The sequence below is a fragment of the Chelon labrosus genome, assembly GCF_963514085.1.
Source record: "Chelon labrosus genome assembly, chromosome: 11".
Classification (NCBI taxonomy): domain Eukaryota; kingdom Metazoa; phylum Chordata; class Actinopteri; order Mugiliformes; family Mugilidae; genus Chelon; species Chelon labrosus.
In genome coordinates, this window is record NC_140344.1 from 24,551,088 (window position 1) to 24,575,228 (window position 24,141).

Genomic DNA, 24,141 nt, shown 5'->3' on the forward strand with positions numbered 1-24,141 from the left:
CTACATAACACCATAGTCAGGCAGAGAAGCATCTATCTATCTAACATTGGCTGCTTATATTAGAAAAACACAGTTTGATGCATTTCTTACACTTGAGCAATCACAGTTTGGGGCAATGCTCAAAAATTCAAGTACCATTTTGAATAAAGCAATCAAACGTCTTGTTTATTAACTTTTATTTGATTTAACCACTTAAATATTTCATACACAGGTGGAATACATGTTCAGTTTCTTTGACTCTCTGTAACAATACACTTTAGTCTTTGCAAAAAAAATAAAAAATCCATTTAAAACAGTTCACATTTTCAGCAGGTGGTGGCCCTCGTTCAAAAGCATCTAAGCACTGAGACCATCTGTACTGACAGCAGGTGTCTAACAGCAATAGACTGGCTGTTTTTTGGGAATAAACAGTATCTGGTTCATTGTTGTCCGTTCGTAGTGCAGAGGTGCTTTTGGGACGCCACGCTTCGTTACAGCAGAGATCTTTCCACTCGTTGAACAAAAATACTTCCTCATCTATCTGCAATCCTGACAAGCATAAATGTCGTCTGAACACACATCCGTTCATTTCCAGTGCAAATGATTATTAATTAAAATGGAAAAACAGAATAAATTAAGAACACAACAGCAGCTGAATGTGTGTATTCACCACTCCCTTGAAAAAGCCTCATGCTCTCATGAGGAACAAGAATAAATGCTATGTCTAAAATATACTGGATACTCTCATATATCATACAACTGTGATTTATTTTATTTTATTTATTTTAGTGCAAATTTTACTCGTTATACACCACGGCTTGCTCTTTCCCGCCCTTTTCTTGAAGCGTGCACGTAGAAGGAGCGTCCGCCACAAAGACGTTAGCCTGCAGGGGGCAGTTTGCGTTTGCTTTTTAATCGACAAATTCAATGTACAGTCATTTTTAGGCAAGGTTAATTTAATCAAGCACTCTTTTTTCTTTTTTTTTTTTTGCAAATGCAAACATTAAAACCTGAAATGCAACTGCGTCTGATGACTTTACTTTCTAGCTTTTGTAGAAACACACTTTCTAGATGCAGATAATATTAATAATAAGAATGTTACAAAGGTTAATAAGAACAATTCTCAGCTCTCTTCAAAAAGCAAATGCAAACCGCCGCTGGGGTTTAAGCTATGCTTGTAGCAAGCAGCATGGAGCCCTGATGAGCAGTTAGTTGAAATCGTTCTGATGCTCAGTTTCAAGAGCTTTTACATTCAAGGAAAGGACTAAAGCCACTGATTGCTAAATGCATTCCTAAAGCTGCATTAATAGAAGTTAGTAACACACATAGCCGCCGTAGCCTGCGCGACGTAACCTCGCTGCAGCCGACATGCGCGTTTAACTAGAAACTGAGGCTTTTGCGTGGCTCAGATCGACTCCCAGGCTAACGTTATCCTTCTCTAGTGCGTCTCGCCGTGCCGTGTCCCACTCCACCACTCACAGTTGCTGTTGCCTACATTCCTATGGTCATCCATGTATTGCAATTGTGTGGGTTCTCACAGTTTCTGTACAGTATTGCACAATTCAACTTATCTGCACAAACTTTCCCAGAAGTATATATTTTTTTTGCACTAAGTTAACCTTTCAACTGCTTGCCTGCAACCAGTGCCGGCAACTAATATTTCACATTATTAACGATTTCTAGTAATCCAGAGAGAATTAATATGCATTTCTTCAACAGATAAAATTCTCAAGTAACCACCCCACCATACATTTAATGAAACAAAGTCAACCGTAATGAAAACTTCTTTTTTTTTTTTTTTTAAACACAGGCTCCTGAACAGTTGAATATTACACGTCTAATCCGCTGTGTGTTTTTTTTTTAATGTCCTATGCAGACTTGTGAAAATCTTGACTCATTTGTTTCCAGATTTAACATTCAGTGACGTCTTGTCTCTGAGATGAAAGATTTCGACTCTTGGGGAAAAGAAAACCCTGCCATAGAGACAAGCGTGCATGTTGAGCAACAGAGAGCTAGCTGAAACAGAAAATAAATTACCTGTTATCAAAACTATAACTAGCGATACAGATTGTGCAAAAATGCAGTGTAGTGTTCATGCTTTTGTCAAATGAGAAGTCTATTTTTTTTATATATTTATATATATTTCCTTGAAACTTCACATTTAAATGGACAGAAGAGAAATAACTAAGTCCCTGGCTACATGTCAGGCCTGTGCAAAGATACATTAGATGAGTGTTTAAGTGTGATATGCTCTAAAAATAAAGAAATCAATAGAGAAACTTAAAATACCACAAAGCCTAACACACCTGCTCATCTATCTCAACATTTATCATCATTAAAAATGAATCATATGAGGAGCCCTTCAATTTTCTACACCGTTACACAGACTGAGAAAAAAAAAATCACATATCTTGTAAAATATGCTACATATTTCCCCAAAGATTGTTTTTCACAGGTACTCTTTCGCCAAAGTTTTCTTCTGGATACAAATACAGTATTTTTTTTCTTCTTATTATTATTATTTTAAATAAAGCTGAAATAAATAAAAAAAACAATAATTTTGTATACACGTGTTTATAGGAAGAAAAAGTCACCTCTACAAGCTGGATCTGCCTCTACCTCTCTCACACAAAGACTAAAGTGCAAGAGCCAAGAATGCACCGTCTGCATCCAGCTGGCTTATGATCGGAGTCTAGATATAAACATGTCATAACACACTCGTTTGAAAACCTCAGACCAGCGCCGTCCCCTGCGTGTCGCGCCCACAGATCACTTAGCTGACAAGCAGATCCAATGGCAGTCAGCTAACCAGGAAATCCGAGCTTTGATCCGTTCATTTGGAAACAAAAGGATCTGGTTATCTATGGAGGCCTGTTTATTTTGTATGGATGCGTAAAGAGTAAAAATAAAAAAGCCACGTGTAGGGAACAGCCTGGCGGGGGCCCAGGGATCGAACCCATGCAGAGCGGAATAATGAGCAGCTTCTGTGGCCTGAGGAGAGAAACGAGAGGAGATGATGGTGTGTGTCCGCGGGCATTAACAACACCTCGGTATTTACACACGGAGCTCAGGCAAACGACTCAGCAACTGAACCATCTGTAAATCTGAGGCGAAACTTGGACTAGTGCTCATCTCATTAAAGATAACACAGGTACAGATGAAGAAAACTATCCTTTAAATATTATTATTATTTATTTCACAGATGGCTTAATGCAATATGTAATACGTGGAGTTATGGGTTCCTGACTTCACTTCCTTCCTGCACATGTGGAAAAACAAATACCTTAGTTTTATGACCCCGCGCACGCTTGATCCTGTGACTAGAAAATATTGCCATAAGTTGCAGGACGGTTACCTTTCACTTCGGCACAGACTCACTGTTCCTCACAGCCAGTAGCTGGAAAAGCCTCTGCTTCCTGGTTCTGGAACATGTACTGAAAAAGGTAAACACACATTCATTAAGTCAGCCCCTCCTGTAATTTTTCATTTAACAATAACGTATCGGCGTCTGAGCGTTCACGTCGTCCTGCGAGCAGTGAAACAGAGCAGCATCCATGAAGATACATGGTGCACTTTCGTGGCGTTGACATCAGATTTCTTGGACGCGTAGTGTTGGTACAATCTCTGGTTGCTATCCTGGATATAACACCAGCTTTTATTGAATAAATAACAATAAAAGTAAGACAAGCAGATAGTAACATTTAATGAGAAGCACAGTGAATGATTTCTGGTCCTGTCAGATGTGTTTAGCTCAGCGTTTGAGATGTGTTTTCAATAGTATTATGTCTAAGTACAGGATTTATAATCTATTTTTAGACATGTTCATTATGAGCGTATTCTTCAATAACTGCAAACAGAAATGTGCCAAAAGTTGGGTGAGCATTTTCAAAGCCAAAGGGCATGATGACCCAGTTCAATCACAATTTCTAATGCAGTAATATTAAAAGCACAATCTTCTAGTGGCTTGTAGCGTAACACATCTCTAATTATTTCCCATAGCACTGCAAGAAAGGTTAATTTTCATTTTCAATAATTAATATTCCTATTAGTGTTCCATATTTTATTAATTTATCGATAGGGGGGGAGTATGAACCCTGTCATAGAAATAAAATCATCACACTGGTTATTTTACGAAAAGTTCAAACCTCCAAGTTATTAAAGCTCCACCCACATTATTTTAATGGTGGAAACATGTTTTATTCTCTAAAGATGGCTTAAAGTAGTTGCTTACGAATTTTACGTTTTAGCTCTTCTCGTGTTCCGGACGTTACATTTATAACAGAGCATCATATTAAACTGTAACTTCTTCAGATGTCTTGACCTTCGGCACCGAGCCTTTTTCCTCCTCTGGCCACAGAATTACGAGCTAACCTCAGCAGCTAAACACCTGCTAGCAACTAATACCAACCGGCTAACAATGTGTTAAGCTAACTAGCATGTTACTGTGCTTCCACGTGCTTTCAGTTCACGTGAGTGCACTCCCTCAAGTCAGAACAACAACTCAAAGCAAAGCAAAACTTTAGGTGTCGACGTGATATACGCAGGTGTGGTGGACATATATAAGCGGAATGCAAACATGGTATTTGTTGGTTTTGTCTCTTCCAAGTTGCATGTATAGAACTCACAAGGGCCTCACACCACACTTCTGATTAAATATTGTTTTTTTTTTATGATTAACATTCAGCAAAGATCAACATTTAAAATGAATCATGTTATCGTGCACATATTGGAAACGGTTTTCAGCATGTGGTTTAAATACTGCACGCTGTAGCTTGTCTGTAGCGTCAATGTTGTATTCACATTTCTACTTGAAATGACATGAAGACACAGAAGTCACAAAAACAACGTCCTGGGACGTGACTGCACAATTAAAGTCACCATTTTTGACGACACATTAAGCTAACAAGGATGCTAACCAAACTAGCACGCTGCAAGAACCACCAAATCACAAGCATAGCCCTATGTCTGTCTGTAAAATCACATGCTTAGACCATCAGTACAGCACAGTTAGGCAACTTAGCCTCATTTCTTGACTATTTTATATATAAATTGGGCAAAATTAGTCAAAGGATGATGATGTGGGGATTGATAAAGCATGTCTTTGTGCAAATGACACAGCACGTGGTGAATTACATGAACATGAGGCGTATGCGAGTCGCGCAGAGTGCAAGTGGAAGTGGAAAAACCTGTAGCACTCTCTAATTACTGGGAGTAGTATTGACGTTTCAGCTGCGCAAACAAAACCAAACAGAGATGGAGGAGAAATCAGCTCCCCCTTTTAGACGAGATACTACACAGAGCATCAAGAAATCTGCCTTTCATAGGAATAAGTACAGCTCTGGATGACGGATGCAAAATGATTTATTTAGTTTATGAAAGAGATGTTGATGTTGTTTGGAGCCAGAAAATGATGCAAAATCTATGCTATGACTTCAGGATGAGAGGGATTTAATATCTGAAGCCACTTTGGGGATAAATGTGTCATGTGTTTCAGTCCAATTTATGAAAACATGAGGTAACACAGAAAAATATAACATTCTGGGATGGTTGAAGATCAGGCTGATCAAGAGAGTGCAGATGTTGTATCTTGCAATACTGTATCTTGTGTTTCTACTGCAGTACAAATCGCTGCTGCTGTTTGACATTCAGGGCACCGAGTTCCTAAGAATGTCTTTCTCGTTATAGAGCAGATGCAAAGGATTTCTGAAGAAGCACTTTCTGTCAATAGGCAGTAAACGTCCTGCAGCAACAGCCGGTAGCGAGAGAGCAAACAAAACTGTTTAAGGTCCACAGCGTGTGAGGCTGATTGAACCGGCTCACCGTCCTGTCTATTCAACGCAAGATGTCCTGAAAATTGGACTTTGATGACATTATCGATTACTCCGCGAACACAGAGTTTTAGCGGTTGAATTGCTGACAACTGGAAGTAAAAACTGTGGGGAGGGAGGTGGAGGACAGTTTTTCTGCAGTGACCCTGCACTCAGCTCTCAATGTAAGCGTCACATTGGAGAAACTGAGCTGCGTGGAAGAGTTACAAGTTTGTTCGGAAAAACCTCCACCTGGTGGGATTTTTCCACTCTGCACTAACGCTGAGTGCTGCTTCAACGGTTAAGCACATCATGTCTGATGAGTGGATGAGATGTGAGTGTTTGCTGATGGCCTTAGGATGCACTGGTCAAGAAAACACTCTTCTCTAATACCACAGTATCGGTGCAGACTTTAGCTGGCATCCAGTGGTTAGTGCAAACCAATATTCTAGGTTCTAATCCATCATGTGTTTGTGTGGACAGGTACCAAACTGATTCACTGTTGGATGAAAAGCTATCAGAGGTAACCCAGACCATCTAGGTACGCACAGGGGCACATCTATAGGAGCTGTTTTGGTGAAAATGTGCCGAAATAGCTCAGTTGGGAGAGCGTTAGACTGAAGATCTAAAGGTCCCTGGTTCAATCCCGGGTTTCGGCACAGAGAAAGCTGTATTTTAGTGGGAAAACGGCAGTTAGCAAAGCAGCTTTGGGACCATGAGCGCTGGCTGGCATCCTTCATGTCCATGGCTGAGGTGTCCTGAACAAGCTCCTCACCCCAAACCTCCCCAGGCGCTGCATATGTGGATGTGTGAGCAAATAAATGACTTTAAACTGCGCTTTGTTATAGTGCTGTTAGCTGCTGTGAACTGCTCGGTTATCAGATGATCCTTAAAGTTCATGTTACTGTACTGGACTTGAATTCATCAGGTGAGCTAAAACATAACCCAGAATTATCTATCTATCTATCTATCTATCTATCTATCAGTTTGAATTCAAAAGGACCTTAGTATACAGACATTAGAGGCAGCTAGACTTACTGATTTGAGGTTGGACTCCATCTCTGTGAAGTTCCACTCAGTCAGGGGCAGGCTTAAACTGAAAGGCTGCAGAGGAACAGGAAAAAAAAATCATTGAGTTGAGTATTAAGTTCAGTTCACCGGCTGCTGTCTGTGTACGGTTCAGATCTACTGACATCCATAACAGCGCTGGTCCCAGCTTCCACACTACTCTGTTGATGGCTCCTGAGCAGCAGCTGCTGCAGCTCCTCCAGGCTCATATCCACGTTCTCCACCGTGTCTGAAACCTCCACTCTGCACCCACACACAAAGTAATACATAATATACAGATAAAGACACATGGTTTACATCAGTGTGTGCAATCTTCTGGGTGTGCATTGTTTTCTCCCACCTGTCCAAAGAAGGTCTCTTACTCCTCCTCTCCACCACAGAGGCCGCTGTGCTCCTTCCCTCCAGAACAGACTGGACCATTGCGACGGGGAGGACGGGAGGTTCTGAGGAGCACACCTCACAGGAGGAGGTCAACGCCACGGCCTCTCCTCCCCCTACACCGCCTCCTTTCCCTCCTCCTCTTACTCCTGGACTCACGGGCTCTTCTTTGATGAGCATCATGCACTTCTCCCTATTAAGTAGAGTAAAACTTTAACTTTGGAGCAAGCACATCTCCTTTAACTAGTGTAAGGCGTCAACTAAACACATTTCCTATGATAAAAGTTTTATAATCCATAATTTTCATTCATTCATTCATCTTCTGTAACCGCTTGTCCTGTAAAGGGTGGCAGGGGGGCTGGAGCTTATCCCAGCTGTCATTGGGCGAGAGGTGGGGTACACCCTGGACAAGTCTCCAGTCTATCACAGGGCTAACACAGAGAGACAGACAACCATTCACACTCACACCTACGGCCAATTTAGAATCACCAATGAACCTAATAAGTATGTCTTTGGACGGTGGGAGGAAGCTGGAGTACCTGGAGAGAACCCACGCAGACACAGGGAGAACATGCAAACCCCACACAGAAAGACCCCAGTCGGCCTGGATTCGAACCCTGAACCTACTTGCTGTGAAGCATCAGTGATAATCCATAATTTTTTAGAAAGAAAATCTCTCCAATTGTATCAAAAGTATCTGGTTTTATTGTATTCCTCACCTGGTCTCATCGGGCTGCATCTGAAGCGCCATGCTGGCCTGAGACATGTCAGTCACGTCTGATATGATCGGTCCTCCTGCCAGTCCACTGGTGGAGCAAGAGGTGGTGTCACTGGATGGCTGAGGACGAAGAGGAGAAGACTGTGAGGTGTGAGGCAATATAATTTACAGCTGTGCTACTGTCCTAATCAAATGCACTAGCTTTTTTTTTCACAACGCAGAAATGAATCATTTTCCTGAAAACAACTTTTGCAGCAAGTTGCAGTCACTACAGATTTGTCCTGGAAATGCTGCCCAGTAACTGACACAAAGAAAAAGACCCTAACACAGCAAAGACGAGTTAAAACACGATGCAGCAAATGCACTGTTTCCCCCGATAGATCTCTCAGTAGCTGACAGAACAACATCTCTCCAACTAAAGATGATATTCAAAATAACGACACGCCAGGTTGAACAAAAAACAAAGACACATACAGCTACCTATAGGAGCATAGGAATAACCGCCAGTCATTTAAATTATATATTCAAATGCAGGCTATCATGTTATACACTCTTTTTTGTATAGATGCATTAATGTTTTGGATACCCAGACGCACAACAAAGCCGCGTTTAATCTCTGCGAATCATGAAACAACACAATGAAGAAATGCCTCTTTGCACTAATGCTGAGTGCTGCTTACACAGTTAACCCCATTATGTTTGATCAGTGGATCAGAAGTGTTTGCTGATGGCCTCAAGATGTGTTCGGATCCATAACCGGTCACAAAAAGACGCTTCTCTAACACCGCAGCGTTGGTGCAGGCTTTTCACTCCTGATGCCGATTTTAGATCATAATTCTTGTTTAGATCCAACTGGTATCTGGTTGTTACTGCAAACCAATATTCCTTATTTTGGAGAAAACGGGCCGAAATAGCTCAGTTGGGAGAGCGTTAGACTGAAAATCTAAAGGTCCCTGGTTCAATCCTGGGTTTTGGCAGAGAGAAAGGTGTATTTTAGTGGGAAAATGAGAGTTAACAAAGCAGCTTTGGGACCATGAGCGCTGACTTATGTCCATGGCTGAGGTGTCCTGAACAAGCTCCTAACCCCAAACCTCCCCAGGCGCTGCATATGTGGCAGCCCACTGCTGTGTGAGCAATCAAATGGCTTAAAACTGGTCTTTGTTATAGTGCTATTAGTTATAAATGAACTTATTTCAGATTACAAAAAAGTCCAAACAGGTACCACACTGGTTTACTGTTGGTTGAAAAGCAGAATCGGAGGACCTCATAGGAGCTTCAGTGGCAGAAATGTGCCGAAATAGCTCAGTTGGGAGAGCGTTAGACTGAAGATCTAAAGGTCCCTGGTTCAATCCCGGGTTTCGGCAGAGAGAATGGTGTTTTTTGGGGGGAAGCTACGGGTCCATCGATGTCTGAAGTGCCCTGTGCAAGGCCCTGGCCCTGCAGCCCACTGCTGTGCAAACGGATGGATTTAATGCATAGAATGAATTCCCCCATGAGAAATCAATAAAGAAAAGAAACTCACACATGCTCAACCTTTTAATAAGACTATTACTGCCATTGCAACTGGGTTTTGTAAGCTTATGTGAAAACTTTGAGCATTAAATGAACATTATAGTTCATTCTGTCTGAAACTGCCAGAAGAATGGAGTTTATTGTCTCATTCAAAAGAGTTCAAATGGACTTGAAAAGTGACAGCATATCTGCTGACTGAAGGTAGTTAATTTCACCCTTGCACAGCCAGAACCTTATCAAAAGACATAGAGTACATTTGATGTCTTGTGTGATCGATAGTCATCCATAACAGTGTGCCACATCTGGGTCAGTCTTTAAATACTTATCCTGTGCATCATTTTTGCAGCAGCTTAGTAAGGATATAGATATAATGTAGAAACTGAGGAATAACATGAATGCAACAACCTTACAGCTAAACAAGGAAAACCAAAGAGAAAATGTATATGTGAAAGGTTCAAAAGCAGAAAATTAAGGTATTGTTTCCTAGCTTATTTGAACAGATTATTATTTGAACAGACATTATTCCCAACATCACTGCTTCTTCTGTAGCTGTTCCTCTTCCCCTTACAGTGTGTGCAAGTATTTTATAAACTACAGTAAAAACAGTAAATTCACTTCAATCCAAGGCTTTAGTTCCACCCTCCATATCTGTCTCTGCACATTGCTTCCCTCTAGTGTTGGTACACTCTAACAGCTGGACTGATGTCAGCGGGGTGGTAAAAGAGATTTATGATCGGATAATATATTCGCCATGATGTAATGGATATTTTGTTTCAGGTAAACTGTAAATGTAGAGCCAAATAAATGGGATTACCTCGGCGTTAGGGAGTGCTGGGGACTGAATCGGCTGGCCTCAGAGATAAATTTAAAATCCTGACATGGCCAAGCACTTAGAAAGGCCAGCCGCTAACTTCAGAGTTGATGTTTACTGCATGTGGCTGCCAGCACTATTTGTTCTGGATGTGGAAGGTCAGCGGCACAGCAGCTAATAATAGTTCAGAGTGAAATGCATCGCTGAGTAATAATGAAAGCATTAATGTCTGCAAAGAACATTAATTTTTTTGGAAAATAAGCAGATCAAAATAAAGATATTCTGACTAATTTAATACACGCTTAGTGGACTTTAGGTGTTGAATGTGCACATTTTCTTACCGACTGGATGTAGAAGGGTTCGTGCATGGACTCCATCGGGTGGCTATGGCTGAACTTGGAGGCAGGAGGGCTGGGAGAGCCATCATCCAACATTAGAGGCCTGGAGAGAATTACACATGTTGAGTCATGATTGGTAAGGGAAAGCGCAGGTGTATTAATGATGACTCAAATGCACTACGTGTCCGAGTAACGCAGGACAGAGGCTCAACAGCAGGACCTGAGTGGATTGAAATCACTGTGGCAGCCCTCAGTAGTGTCAAAACCTGCAGTTCCTCAAACGGCCACTAGATGCTGACTCCAAAAGTGAGTCAGTCCCCGTGGATATCCACATGAAAATGTTCAACTTTTAGTCTCTATGGCTAATTTCTACACTCATTCTGTATTTTGAGTTGTTATATATCTCATCATTTTTAATAATATTAATACGGCTTTAAAGGAGAATTACCATTTTTTACAACCTGGACCTTATTTCTGGCATAAAACATGATCGTTTACTCACTCTCATATAACTTTGGTGACATTTGGAGTCGTTCGGCATATATTTAGATCAGCGTATATCCGTATAGTGGGAGTAACTGGGGCACCGAAACACAGCCTCTAAATAACGCATTATCTGCTGCGAAACTCGCTAATTTCACCAATATTTTGTTATGATACACTAGTGCTATTCCCCGTTGAGTCAGTAAACGATCGTATTTTATGCCAGAAATAAGGTTGTAAAAAACGGTAATTCCCCTTTAAGTTAGGACGTGGAATAAGGAATAAGGGTGTGAGTGACAGGCTGGTGCAATCACAGGTTGCTAGCTGTCACCCACCTGCGTCCGCTCCACTCATGGTCCACCTCTTTGACCATTTTTTAATTAGCAGGGAGTCAGACGCTCAGAGAGCTTCAAAATACTCTTCAGAAAACCATCATCCATCTTTACATAATTCATTTTTGGGTATTATTATGCTATAATATAAAATTATATTACTGTTAAGCTATTCTTACATAAGTCAAGGAGTTAGAATTCTATGACAGGTCATGTTGTTATACATCCAGATAATATGATCGATAAATGACAACATGTTCAAGAAAAAAATCCATGCAGCATGCAAACAAGTTAAACTAAGATTGTGGACATAAAAAAATACAGCGGTGTAATATCAATAAGTTAACAGTGCTAGTGTGAACAGCGTTTATTTTGCTGAATACTATAACTACCATTTAAAGCTCTTATCTTATTCCGTTGTTTTGCTTGTTTTCCATTTTGTTTCACCTTTTTTTATCTCTTTAGATATTTCAGTGTGAAGATGTGACAGGAAATGGGTGGGTGGGTGGGTGAGTGGGTGGGGGGTGACTCATGAGAGTGGGTTGGCAGCATAAATATGCAAAACACACTCTGCGGACACTCGGGAACTGGTTCGAAAGAGAGAAAGCCGTGGATAAATATCTGTAAAACACGCGGCCAAAATGAATCCCGACCCAGAAATCCACATTTCTTTGGCACTTTTGTGCTCCAGCGAGCCTCTCCTTTCTCACGTTGGCCTTGTTCACTCTCAGCAACAAAGCTGAACCAGCATTTTACACACACACAGGCTGCAGCGGGGTCATGCACTCTGCTGTGCCTTCGCTGTGCGTGAATGTGTGTGTGTCTCTGACTGACTGATTCAGCACTTGTCCCCATTCACAGTGCTCGTTGAGTTAGATTGTTCAGTTTGTCAGCTGAGCCAGCCCTTCCCTCTGCCCCACTGTGGCCCTGTTTGTCTCACTTTTGTTGATTGCTCCGCTCTGTGTGTGTGTGTGTGTGTGTGTGTGTGTGTGTGTGTGTGTGGTTTGTGTGTGTGTACTCACAGCTTTCTTTTTAGGCCCACTGTGCTGGGTGTGTTGGACTGCATCTGGCTGAACAGAAACTGAATCAGCTGGCAAAGAGAGAAAAGGCACAGCATGAATCAGCATCCTCACTTGATCTCACACAGAGAAAAAAAAACACTCAGACTATCCCAGTTTTTTTTTCCTTCTCGTAACATTAAAGTGGGAAAGGAAAATAAGCTGCATGACCCATAAACCTGCTTTTTTAGGAGGTTAGAATCGCAGCAATATATGTGTTAATGACAGCTAATTAAAGGGCTGAGACAGTAATATAATTCCTTTTACAGTTTATAAACCTGGCGTATTTGTAAAAATAGATAAATAGAATAAAATAGTGGGCTATAAAAGGTAAAGAAAAAAAATCTAGTATTCCATAATTGCAGGAAGACATGTGTCCTACTTTGTAAAGAATTGTTGTTTTAAGGCTATACGGTAAAATTAACATTCTGCACTTAAACTCCTTCTTGAGTAAAGGTGGGATCAGCCAAAATACACTGAAATATCAACTTAAGTCCAGTTTGGCATCTAACCAGAAGTGCAAATAGCAAAAAGTGGAAAAATTAACCAATAGTAGGGAACAGGCTATGACTATTGTATAAGGTAAGTTAGTATTTTACAGTAATATTATATATATATGCAATATTGACAGTTAGTATACACATGCACATGAATACATTCATGCATACATATATATATACACACACATAAACATAAATACACACACATATATATACCCGTAAACATGCTCCTACATGTTCACATATATGTCAAATAATCATCTGTGCACATGAGTTCATGTTGACGAATTAATACTTCACTGGCTCCCAGCCGGTTTATGTTGTACGTTCTATATAAAATGTACTCCCTGTTTACATTATTTAAACGTACTTTCCACCACTTCTGTGATCCCTCGAGAGGCAGTTGCTCCGCAGCATTATGCAGCGTGAATTTTTTAAAAACAGTCACGTCACTGAGTCATATGATCTGATCTGACACTCCGCTGAAGAAAATTAAATGGCTTAGCACACGAGAGCAAGTATTGATTTCCATCAGCGGTGAGCCACAAAACTGTCGGCGTAGACTTATGCTGCCTTCGCGTGGTGTTGTTTGTAACGTATCGTCAAGCAAAGTCCATCTGGACAAGTCCCTCTTGTGTCGTTCATGACTTGGTAAGTGGGAGTTTTCAGCAAAATGCACAAGCTGTGATGGGTTTGCTGACAGTTTCAGAAATACTAGAGGTGGATGGTGGATTCATGTCCTCTAGAGGGTTGCAGGGGGGCTGGAGCGTATCCCAGCTTTCACTGGGCGAGAGGCGGGGTACGCCCTGGACAGGTCTCCAGTCTATCTCAGGGCTAACACAGAGAGACAGACAACCATTCACACTCACACCTACGGCCAATTTAGAATCACCGTTGAACCTAACGAGCATGTCTGTGGACGGTGGGAGGAAGCTGGAGTGAATGGTTAATTATTATATTGTAATTTAGTGGATTAGAGTTGTCTTCCTTGTTTTACAATGTATCTGAGGAAAATGCTGATATTCCCGAGCCCCATCCTGTCATGACGGCTACATCTCCTACATTAAGTTTCACGCTCAATGGCTTGCTAAACTGTTGTTGACCTCTATAGGTGCCTAGAAGTATTCTCTGCACAGGACTTCCCATGTCATAACCACAAGCTCGGTTGTTCCATTTAAAGGATTCATCCAAAGCAACAAAGAAAACCAATCCATGAACATCTTTAAATGGTAAATTGTGTCAGAGTGCAGAGAGAGGGTAATGATACTCCTGGTATGCGCCAACGCTATGGAAATTTACCTAAAATCATCCATTTAATTTAGTTTATATGTACACACTGAAGAGGACCTGCACACGTGTACACACCAGTTCCTCTGGATCTCTTAAATGCAGAGGCACAGACTGCAGTATCAAAAGCCACACATATACGTAGACTCACAAAGACTGACCTTGTTCATGACTTTCTGTTGCTGTGTGTGGTTCTGTCTCAGTGAGACCACCTCTCTCCACAGCACCTCGTTCTGCCTGCAAAGATGACACAGGGCGGGAGGACAAACACAACCGTGATTAGCAGGATATCATTATCACCTGGTTCAAAGGCCGAGCTGAAAATAGATTGATTTACCAGCACCATCTTAGAGAAAACCTGCATTTTTTTCCCTTACTGAGGACAATTTGAACTCAAGTAGCACTTTGGAGATATGAATCCCACTGCACACACTTTAATTCCCTTTGTATCGTCTTTTCTTTTCTTTTCTCTCAGCTTCTATCCTGACTCAGAAGAGTGTGGCCCTTCAGCACTATGTGGCCACTTCTATTTTAGTTTAAAAAAGAACCTCACTCTCTGGTCGTCCGTGACAGAAGTTGACATTATTGCTACGGATAGTTCCATCTCAAAAGCACGTGTGATTTCACTCTTCCTGTTTCAAATTGGTTGTTACAGTCACTCTGCACCAGCCGTGTTTTATTTCACCTGTCAGCTCCACCGTACAGAGAGCAGACCGGTTTGAGGAAATACAGTGTATTTTTGTCGAGTCCCTATATTGTATTGAGAAAACCTGTCAGCTGTCTTGCTAGTTGCTGTAAACAAGATCCCTTACTGCATCTTGTTTGGTTGTGAGATATTCGAAAGAGAGATTTTTCTTTTATTTTTTTGCTGTCCCGCTGTGAAAAATCAAAGCAGCAGATTCAAATGATTTGGCTGCTAATTGCACCACATGGCTAATTCTCTAGTGGGCCTCTCAAAAGTATCTCGAGAGTCGTTTGGCGCCTAGTCAGGCTGGCAGTTTTTTCCAAAGGGATAGACAGATGATTAGACACGCTTCCAGCAATGAGCAGAGAGGTTCATTTCCTGTTGGTAGAGTGTGAACGCCTTAGCTACGTCTTAGCTACACCACAACGGCGCTTTAGCACATCCGAGTCATCAGAACCGATAAAGCAGAGTCAGAGAGATTGTATATTTTTAATCCACATATTCTTCTTCCTTGTCAAAACTTGATGTATGCATTCCCAACAATGCAAAAGCAGCAATGATAGCAGCAGCTAATGCACAGTAGCCGCAAACTGCTAGCATCAAGCTGAGATGTGGAGCTAGCTTTTTTCGAACTCAAGTTATTTTTATTTTCTAATTTGTAGTCTTCACCCACAACCGATGCCATCTCAGGTGTTCTCATAAAAGCAAAAAATAAATGTACCTACGTAGGAGTAGGCTAGTCCATAGCACATTTATTTACAGGCCTCGGAGACTAGCCTACTCCTACATAGGTACATGTATTTATAGTACTCCTACATATGATTAATCTTGTCAGGAACTTGTTTGACTAGTGTCTGTTAACGACAGTCATTAAGGGGAGACTGCGTGAAGGCCTACACACACATGTCCCTGTTTAAACCCTCAATGCACCACCAGTCCAGCATAACATCATCAAGAAAAGTCCAGTTGCCTTTCTTTTTCTTGGATGAACCATGACCTGGATGACTGAGAACCTTTGCAGACAATAATTCAGAATATCTCGTTTTCCGGATCAACCTGCTCCCATTTCAAGTTGTAAACCGAGAACTGTTTAATCTTTTATAGTCTTAAATATGGTCCTTCTGTTTGACAAATACATGTGAACTGTCAGCAAGGTTGCAGCTTAGAGTGCAACCACCATCTCTGCTGTTTCAACTACTGTATATAGGTCATTTAAAACAATTTATAAACACACACACACACAAAAGAAAGCTACACTGCTATGACTTTGTGAAGCCAGAATTAGTTTCATACGTTTATAATTAAGACAAAAGACTGACATCTGTGTGGGGACATTGTTCGCGACCACGTGCACAACACATGTATACGTGTCCTTTCTAAGAATGTCGTCGGCCGTTATTGGCGCGTACGTGTGTGTGTTCGTCAGTCAGGTGAGCAGGTGAACATTCTCTCCTCTCATTAGCAAACAATACCGAGCACAAAGCAGCTCCAACCGCTCAATGGACACTATTTTCAGCAACAATAGCCTGAAGAGAAAACGTCGGTTCATCCACCGGGTGATTTGTTCCAAATTAGCAAGAGGAATAACTGACAGGTTAATTGCTCATGTTACTCCCTTAGAATGAGGTTAACATGAAGGTTGGGGTTTGGTGCTTTGCTTTAAATCTATAATGCCTCATCATGACTGTATTCACAAAAGATAAAAATAAATGTTTTAAACAGCTTTTAGTGGTGTTTAACCTTTCAAGGCTGTAGACAAGTCATACAGTTATCATTCAGTGGGCGAATTCTATTTTTGAATTAAATTATTTTTAGAGATATGTCTGAAAATTATTGACTTTGTCTCTGCTGAAGTCATAGTTCAACAAAGAGAAAGGTACCATGGCCAAACCAACATCAATATCTTCCATCTCCATACATGCACTCGGGCATGTTCTCAGATGCATACACCGACCAGGCATAACATTATGACCACCTTCCTAATATTGTGTAGGTCTCTCTTGTGCCTCCAAAACAATGAGTTGTGACTCATCAGAGAATGGACATGGGCCTTCTGAGGGTGTCCTGTGGTGGTCTATGGGCTTTGGGTCCTATGGGTTGAGGGGAGGGGCCTCTGTGGATCATCCCACAGATACTTGATCAGTTTGGGATCTAGTGAATTTGGAGGCCAGGTCAACACCTTGTGCTGTTCTTCATGTTTTTTGAGTTATTCCTAAACTTTTTTTATGCGTGTGTGCCTGTGTCAGGCTGCATTCTGCTGGGGATGGCTGCTGCCATCAAGGAGTGTCATTGCTATAGGGTGGGGGTGCCTGGTCTGGTCTAGGTGGGTGGTACATGTCTAAGTAACATCCACACCAATGAATGCCAGGTCCAAAAGTTTCCCAACAGAACATGGAACTGTCACAAGATGGTCAACGTTATTTAATTCTCCTGTCAGTGGTTTTAATGTTGTGGCTGATCGGTGTATGTGTACGTATCACTTTCAACTGAGCAGGCTCTCTGTCAACTTCTGAGAGGAGCTGGTTTGTTTCAGGTGCCGGTGAGACGATGAAATAGAATCCAGCGTGTCAAGGTGGTGTCACAGATAAATCATTTAAAAGATTATCAAAATGCCACAATGAGTTTACAATTAAAGCTGGACAGGATTTTATAAGTCTGTAATGTCATCACAGTGGAGCACAGTGATTTGTTTTGTGAGGTAAACTAATAAGATCTGTTTCATTTACAAAGTAATTGAGCGAGGCATAAAAGTGTTTGATTGTCCAGAAGAGCAGAACTTCCAGATGCGGTCGTCCGTCTGAAAACAGCCCTGAGTGTTTGATTTAATAGGAGGCAACTTAATAGGAGGCAACTAGATTTTTCTAAAATATTATCCTGTTGAGGCTGAAGCTCATCCAAACAAGACATTTTGCAAGAGGTAGATCAGGAGCCCCAGGGTATTCACCAGTGTTCCCTGGTTGTTTGTCCTGTCCTTCCTCACACCTGGGACTTTAGCAGTTCTCTGCTGCATCAACACTGGGTTGAGTAGTTTTCTCAAGGTTAATTTAAAGCCCAACTTCCCCAGTACTTCACTAATTTAAAATGTTTTATAAACGTTTGCACAAGGTTGCCTCGGTCCCGAACGAATGAAGCAAACCCCAAATGGGAAAAGTCATCTATACAGGAGGTAAAGATGATACACACACAATCTCTGTACTCACTGTTTCATGTCCTGCATCTGACACTCCATGTTGTCCTGTTGCGTTCTGAGAAGCTGGACTTCATACAGCAGTTTACTGAGATCCTCCTGGCGAACCTTGGTCTCCTCACTCTTCACTATGGACACCTGAGAACACAAAGTGCACCCTAATGAGGTAACTGATATTTAATATATTAGGAATCCTAATGACTTTAGTGGTTCCTCTTTTACACCTTGAGATCAACTTTTGCGTCAGACTGTGCTGAGAACTCCTGGATGGGTTGCCTTGAAATTTGATTTAAACGATTTGTACTCCTCTTTGGCCGGGTATAGACAGAATCAATTCTTATCAGAATGTGAGTCTGGTATCTGATACAGAGTAAAGAAATACCTCTGCACGCAACCAAATGGCTTTCAGGTCAATGTGCAGTTTATGCTTCTGCGTCAATTTGACGTCATACCTACAGTGACAGTTCAGACCCTACGCAAACCCTAAAGCGTAGCCTGAGGTGCACCTCCCCAAAAATGTAACTATGCATCTTGGCGATGCAGACCGCAAGAGCTGTGATTGGTCCGCTTGGTAGTAGCGTGATTCCGCTTTAGTATTTCCGGCTGTTTCTCCGTCTCTGCAATTTTTGGATTGATTGTTTTGGATCAATAAATATGGAACACACCAAGGAAAGGTTAACTGAGGAGGTTTGGAGATACAAACATTTGCACCGGCGTAGTCTACATGTGTAGTCTACGTGCATAGGTTACGGCGCTTATGTCCCGCAAAGGCATAAACTGCGCTTAACTCTTAATAGGGTGCGTAGTCCACCAAGTCACTGTAAGCTTCTACCAAAAATCTAAACGACTAAAAATTGGTGTTTGGTGAATATAAACATATATGCACACTAAGCTGAGATGGTGAAAAAACAGTACGTGCAAATATTTAGCATGCATCATCACCAGCTAAATGATAGCATTGTTAGCATTCTTGCACTAGCTTTTAGCTCAAAGTGCTACTTTGCCTATAGAGCCTAACCTTAGGGTTGGGGTTAAGTCGACCTTTACACGTTTCAGTCAAACGTGCACTCCATCCAATTAAGAAACCTGTATTCCCGTGTGTGCACACGTTTCCGTACCTTCCTCTTGATGTGCTCCAGCATGTGCTCGTGCCCCTGGAGGAAGTACAGGTGCTGGAACTCTGTGTCGTCTCTCTCAGGCTTTACCAGGCCGCTCTGCTCAATGTTCACCACCTTACGGAAACCATCTGGGAGAGCACACATACGCACATCATATTGAAATTCAAACAAATGAAGAGAATACATAATAAAAGAAAAGAAAAGAAAAAGAGAAGAAGGGTGCACTCACACATGTTGAGCTGGCGGACGAAGCTTGCCATGTTGTTGTGTTTAAAGTACTTGGGCAGAACCTCCTTGGCGAAGCGTCCCTGGTCGAACACATGGAAACTTGTCCCAGTCTGAAACAGAGAACATAGTCAGGGATGCAAGTTTATAGTTAACAGACGGGATGGATGTATCTGGCAGATTCTGTTGATTGAGTTTACATCTATTAATATACTAATCTAGAACATTTTGGATGAAGCTGCCTGTTCAGAAGTATTTGAAATAAGCTTCAAGCTCCTAAAAAGACTGAAAAGTTGCACTTAAATCTGCCATCAGCTTGTTTGAGTACTCCCTGTGATCCCGTTTGAGCATTTTAATACTGTAGTTGGTTTCAGTCGCCTGGATAAGCTTACTTAGCTGCATTCGCTTTTTTTTTTTTGTATCTGCTTTTGACTCATGGTGTGCAGTGGTGAGTCTGGATGTGAAGGACTGCTGCACAAAAACTGACCAGAAAATTGGACATTTTAATCAAACAATTGATTCTGACTCAAACCCTGAGTCCATAAATAATCAAGCGTGACGTAAAGCATCACAGTGCAGGATCTATTCATCAGCAGCCACATATTCACTCAGTCAGCCAGTCAAACAGACCGTCTCTTTTTCTCTCAGGGATGAGTCATGCTTTCTCTCCCAGTCTTACTAAGCAACTGCATCTGTTTTCTCTTTGAAAAAGGGTTAGGGTTATTGCACATACTTACGGCAAACGGCTAAAAGAGGTTCACATGTGTGACATTTTAAGATTAGATGTGTCTGATAGACCACGTCATGCTCACTTTCCCGATAATAGTCTGACAGTCTAACAGCTGATGCTGCACTCTCACTATGGCTGTCATGGGATTGGACTGCACCTGTTTGTGTCACTTCTAAGTGGAACAGAAAAGCTTTCCTGTTATCATCTTAATGATGCTATAAAAAAAATATATATTTAGAAGAGGATGTGTCTTTCAGTTCACGCAAAAGTATGAAACATTATTTAGTTGTATCCTGTTTAAGCAGAGGATAAGTCAAAGATTTGAAACTGAATTTATCAAAAATGACCTGAATTAACTGAAGGCTTCATAAGAACACCTTGTAAAGTTGTGCTTGCTGTCAGTCTGTTGCCTCCATCCTGCACAAACTGCATCAGGCTGGATTAAAATGTAAATATAACTGGGTCAAAGGTACCATCCAAAGAAAGATTGCGGAACTTTCGTTCTCAGGTACATATGGTTTGGACACTGTCCTGTCTATAAGGTATGAATATACTCATAGAACTGATTATCTTCTGACACACTGGAAGATGGAAAACCTTATGTTGGACCCCCATAAGCCTAAACAGTATGAGCCGATTACAACTAGCTCCACCGTGACCACCTAAATCAGAACACATGAATGCATCAGTAACATTGTAATATACTGTAAACAAGTGACTTTACTAATAGTTCTGAGCTTTTACTTTTGGGATTTTTATTAGTTGATGTTTCCCCATCAGCTCTCTAAATGTGCGGTCTCACCGAGGCACAAGTAAAAGTAAAGAGTCCAAGTATTTATTCTCTCACTAGACCTCAGCTTACCCCGAGTTTCCAATCAAGGCAGCAAGATGAAGAAGAAGAAAAAAATAAGCCCTAAAGGAAAGGCATTGCTTGATATCTTGAGTTAAACATCAAGAAAATACTTTTACTGCTATTGTTTTGCATTTCACGTAGTAATTACACTATACTGTGATATTTTCAACTGAGTTTTGCTCGTAATGAGGCAATCAAATCAAATATGTGAGAATAAATACGCACTAAATACACAAATAGACTGAAATTCAAATGTAACTGGGCAGGTAGGACTACTGTATATCCTCTTATATAGAACCTAACCAGCATAATTACTTTAACATGAGCAGTGTGAAGAGTAGTTTCATTTATATGTGTTTTTTAACTTTTAAGGAACTCACAAGCGGATCGCATGTCTGAATGGTAAGTAATTTTCTTGTGATGTGTTGAGGGAATCCCAGGAGCGACGCTGCTGTCATTTGGCTTTAATCAGTTACTTTCAGTTTTATTTATACGGTGTCGATAATGATCCAAGCGGTTTCAAAATGCTTTCCTGGAAACCCCCAGGAAGAGTTATGATGGCGGTGGGACCTATTCGCTTAAGGCCGGTCGGGTAAAGAGACAAGAGAAAGGAGAGCAAACTAAAAAAAAGTACCCAAACATAATGTTTGCAGTGAGATCTTCCTAAGAAATGCAGCCGGGTGCACAATTCTTCACAAACTTTTAGGAAGCCAGCTCAGCTTCTCTCAGAAGGTTAAATAACAGTCACGTAAAGTGAGATAAATTGCGTATAGATGTATTCCCCTGGCTGCTACAGTTACATTCACCTTCACAGGCCTATTATAAGCATTAAAAGTAATTAAAAGTATTAATTAATCAAAAAATACTACAATATAATGTAATAGTTCTTGTAGTCTTTCCCTAGAATAGCAGCTAGATGATCAACACTAGTTTCTTTCCAAGTTTCTTTTTTTTTTAGAGGCTTTTTCCAAACAGACAGATGTTTGAGGGACGTGTCCCAATAAGACATTTACTCGATACTAGAGTAAATGTCTTATTGGGACAAGTCCCTCTAACATCTGCCTGTATCATGTGGAGTGTGTCCAGAGGACGGACTCACAGCGCTCCAGCAGATGAGGTGGTTGGTATCAGGGTCCTCCACCAGCGTCCACAGCTTGGTGAGAAAGGCTGGAACGTTGCTGGCATAGCTGCCATCGACGCCCGCGGCACCTGGAGACTCTTGCATGCTGACACCTGTCCGCTGCCAAGACCGCTCACAACAGGAAACCAAAAGTGTGTGTGTGTGTATTCGTGTGTATTTGCGTTATGTATGTACAGCCTCGCAAACTAGTCCATGTTTGAATAACTCCACTTCCGTTACTGATAATCCCAGGTTTGTCTCAGTCTCTTCGATTCCATCTCAGTCTCTGTACGTCCTTGAAGAGACAGTCTCACTCTTGTCTCTGATTGTTTTTTTTTTCTTTGCTCTATCTCTGTGACTCCTTCAGTTTCTGTTTCTCTTCTGCTCTCCCCTCTCTGTCCTCGGAGCCACACCAGTCATCCAACTGAATGTCATCACAGAAGGTCCATGTCAGCACATGGACACACAAGCCCACCCCACCCCCCCTCTACCCCCCGGCCCCCCGCTGACAATCAAGAGACCGCCCCAGTAAAACAATACAGCATCCACACAAAAGCTTCAATAATACACCACTGTCCAAGCATCAAAAGGCCACTGGTTGAACTGAACAGCACAATGTTCAGTGTGCCTCAATGCCAGGCAGAAAAAGACACGTCCTGATATGTTTCTGAGAGGTTGTGCAGAAACACAACAGTGATATTATTGCTTTACTTTTCAAGAACTGAATTAATTAATTCAGCTTTTTTTCTTGTATACAACAAATCGGAAAAACAATTGAGGAGCAGACTTGTATTTAACTCATAAGGAAGAAAAACACAATGTCTGGTCACAATGTAATCACAAGAAACCTAAAGCAAATCAAATACACAACTTCGCACAACATAAATAAATATTTGAGCGTTCAGCTTCAGTGGCCATGCAGTAGCCACATGATGAGTATTTTTTATTACCAGATATGCAGTATAGATACAGAGAGCTAGGATTTCTGCCTGGTCCATGACAGGGCCAATACAGATCCGCTTCATCTACCTGTGAGGAGAAGCAGTGATTACTGAAGCCTTAACGGCTAGTGCCATCAGACTGCGGCAGTTTTCCCAGCATTCAGTTTATTCTCATCCATGGAAGCCCCAAAAGACGTGGAATTTAATGTATCGTATCTCTCCCTTCCCTTCCCTTCCCTTCGCTTCCCTTCTGTATCGCATCGTATCGTATCGTTCCCTTCCCTTTCGTATCGTATTGTATCGTATCGTATCGTATCGTATCGTTTCCTTCCCTTCCCTTCCCTTTGCATATCGCATCGCATCCTTTCCTTTTGTATTGGGCTGTATCTAGTAGTGTACTGTATCATATAGTATTATAGTATTTCATTTCATATCGTCACATATCTCATCATTTCGCACTGCGTTGTATAGTACTGTATTGTATTTTCATAATATAGCGTATCATAATGTGTACTATATCGCAATATATTTTAATACATCAGTACATAAAATACTCCAACATAAGGTACCATATTGTATCCTAACTTAGCGGTAGGTGTAGCAGAACGCACTGGAACATGAGTGTAACACAAACGTAATGTGTTGTATCATATTCTTCGGTATTGTGTAGTTTCCTAATGTATAGTAACGTTTCATATCATATCATATCATATCAAAGTGCATCATATGATTTTATGTTCCACAACATTTGTTAATGCTTGTTTTCATTTTACAGGGCCAACAAGGGAAACAGTGAATATTCAAGTATTATCAATAAATAAATCTGTTCTTCTATTTGTGGTGGTGAAGCATTTTCACCTCTTATTACTGATGGGAATGGATGTTTCCAGAAGTGTACCAACAACACCTGACTGTGATGTATAGAGAGACACCCAAGATGAAAACTTCTTTTTTAGGACATTTGTCTGCACAACTAAACAACACACTGAACAAAGATACTAGCAAACAGAT

General features: G+C 41.2%; 1 protein-coding gene across 1 annotated transcript; it reads right to left on the reverse strand.

The window, feature by feature from the left end:
- Window positions 1–2,976: 2,976 nt before the first annotated feature.
- On the reverse strand, window positions 2,977–22,470 carry hsf4 (heat shock transcription factor 4). Its single transcript, XM_084554587.1, has 13 exons — window positions 22,169–22,470; window positions 19,491–19,599; window positions 19,262–19,389; window positions 18,157–18,281; window positions 14,433–14,508; window positions 12,449–12,516; window positions 10,615–10,714; window positions 7,952–8,070; window positions 7,195–7,425; window positions 6,980–7,097; window positions 6,825–6,890; window positions 3,335–3,413; window positions 2,977–3,238 (listed from the first exon to the last, which is right to left on the reverse strand). Exons 1-12 carry the CDS (start codon window positions 22,292–22,294, stop codon window positions 3,354–3,356), a joined length of 1,326 nt encoding a protein of 441 aa, XP_084410713.1. The 5' UTR covers window positions 22,295–22,470; the 3' UTR covers window positions 2,977–3,238; window positions 3,335–3,353.
- Window positions 22,471–24,141: the final 1,671 nt, after the last annotated feature.

Coding starts and splice junctions, on each gene's coding strand:
- hsf4 (XM_084554587.1), bottom strand. CDS start 22,294: ATGCAAGAGTCTCCAGGTGCCGCGGGCGTCGATGGCAGCTATGCCAGC. Junction 10,715..12,448: donor GTGGGCCTAAAAAGAAAGCT/GTGAGTACACAC, acceptor AATTCTCTCCAG/GCCTCTAATGTTGGATGATG. Junction 6,891..6,979: donor GGACCAGCGCTGTTATGGAT/GTCAGTAGATCT, acceptor GTTCCTCTGCAG/CCTTTCAGTTTAAGCCTGCC.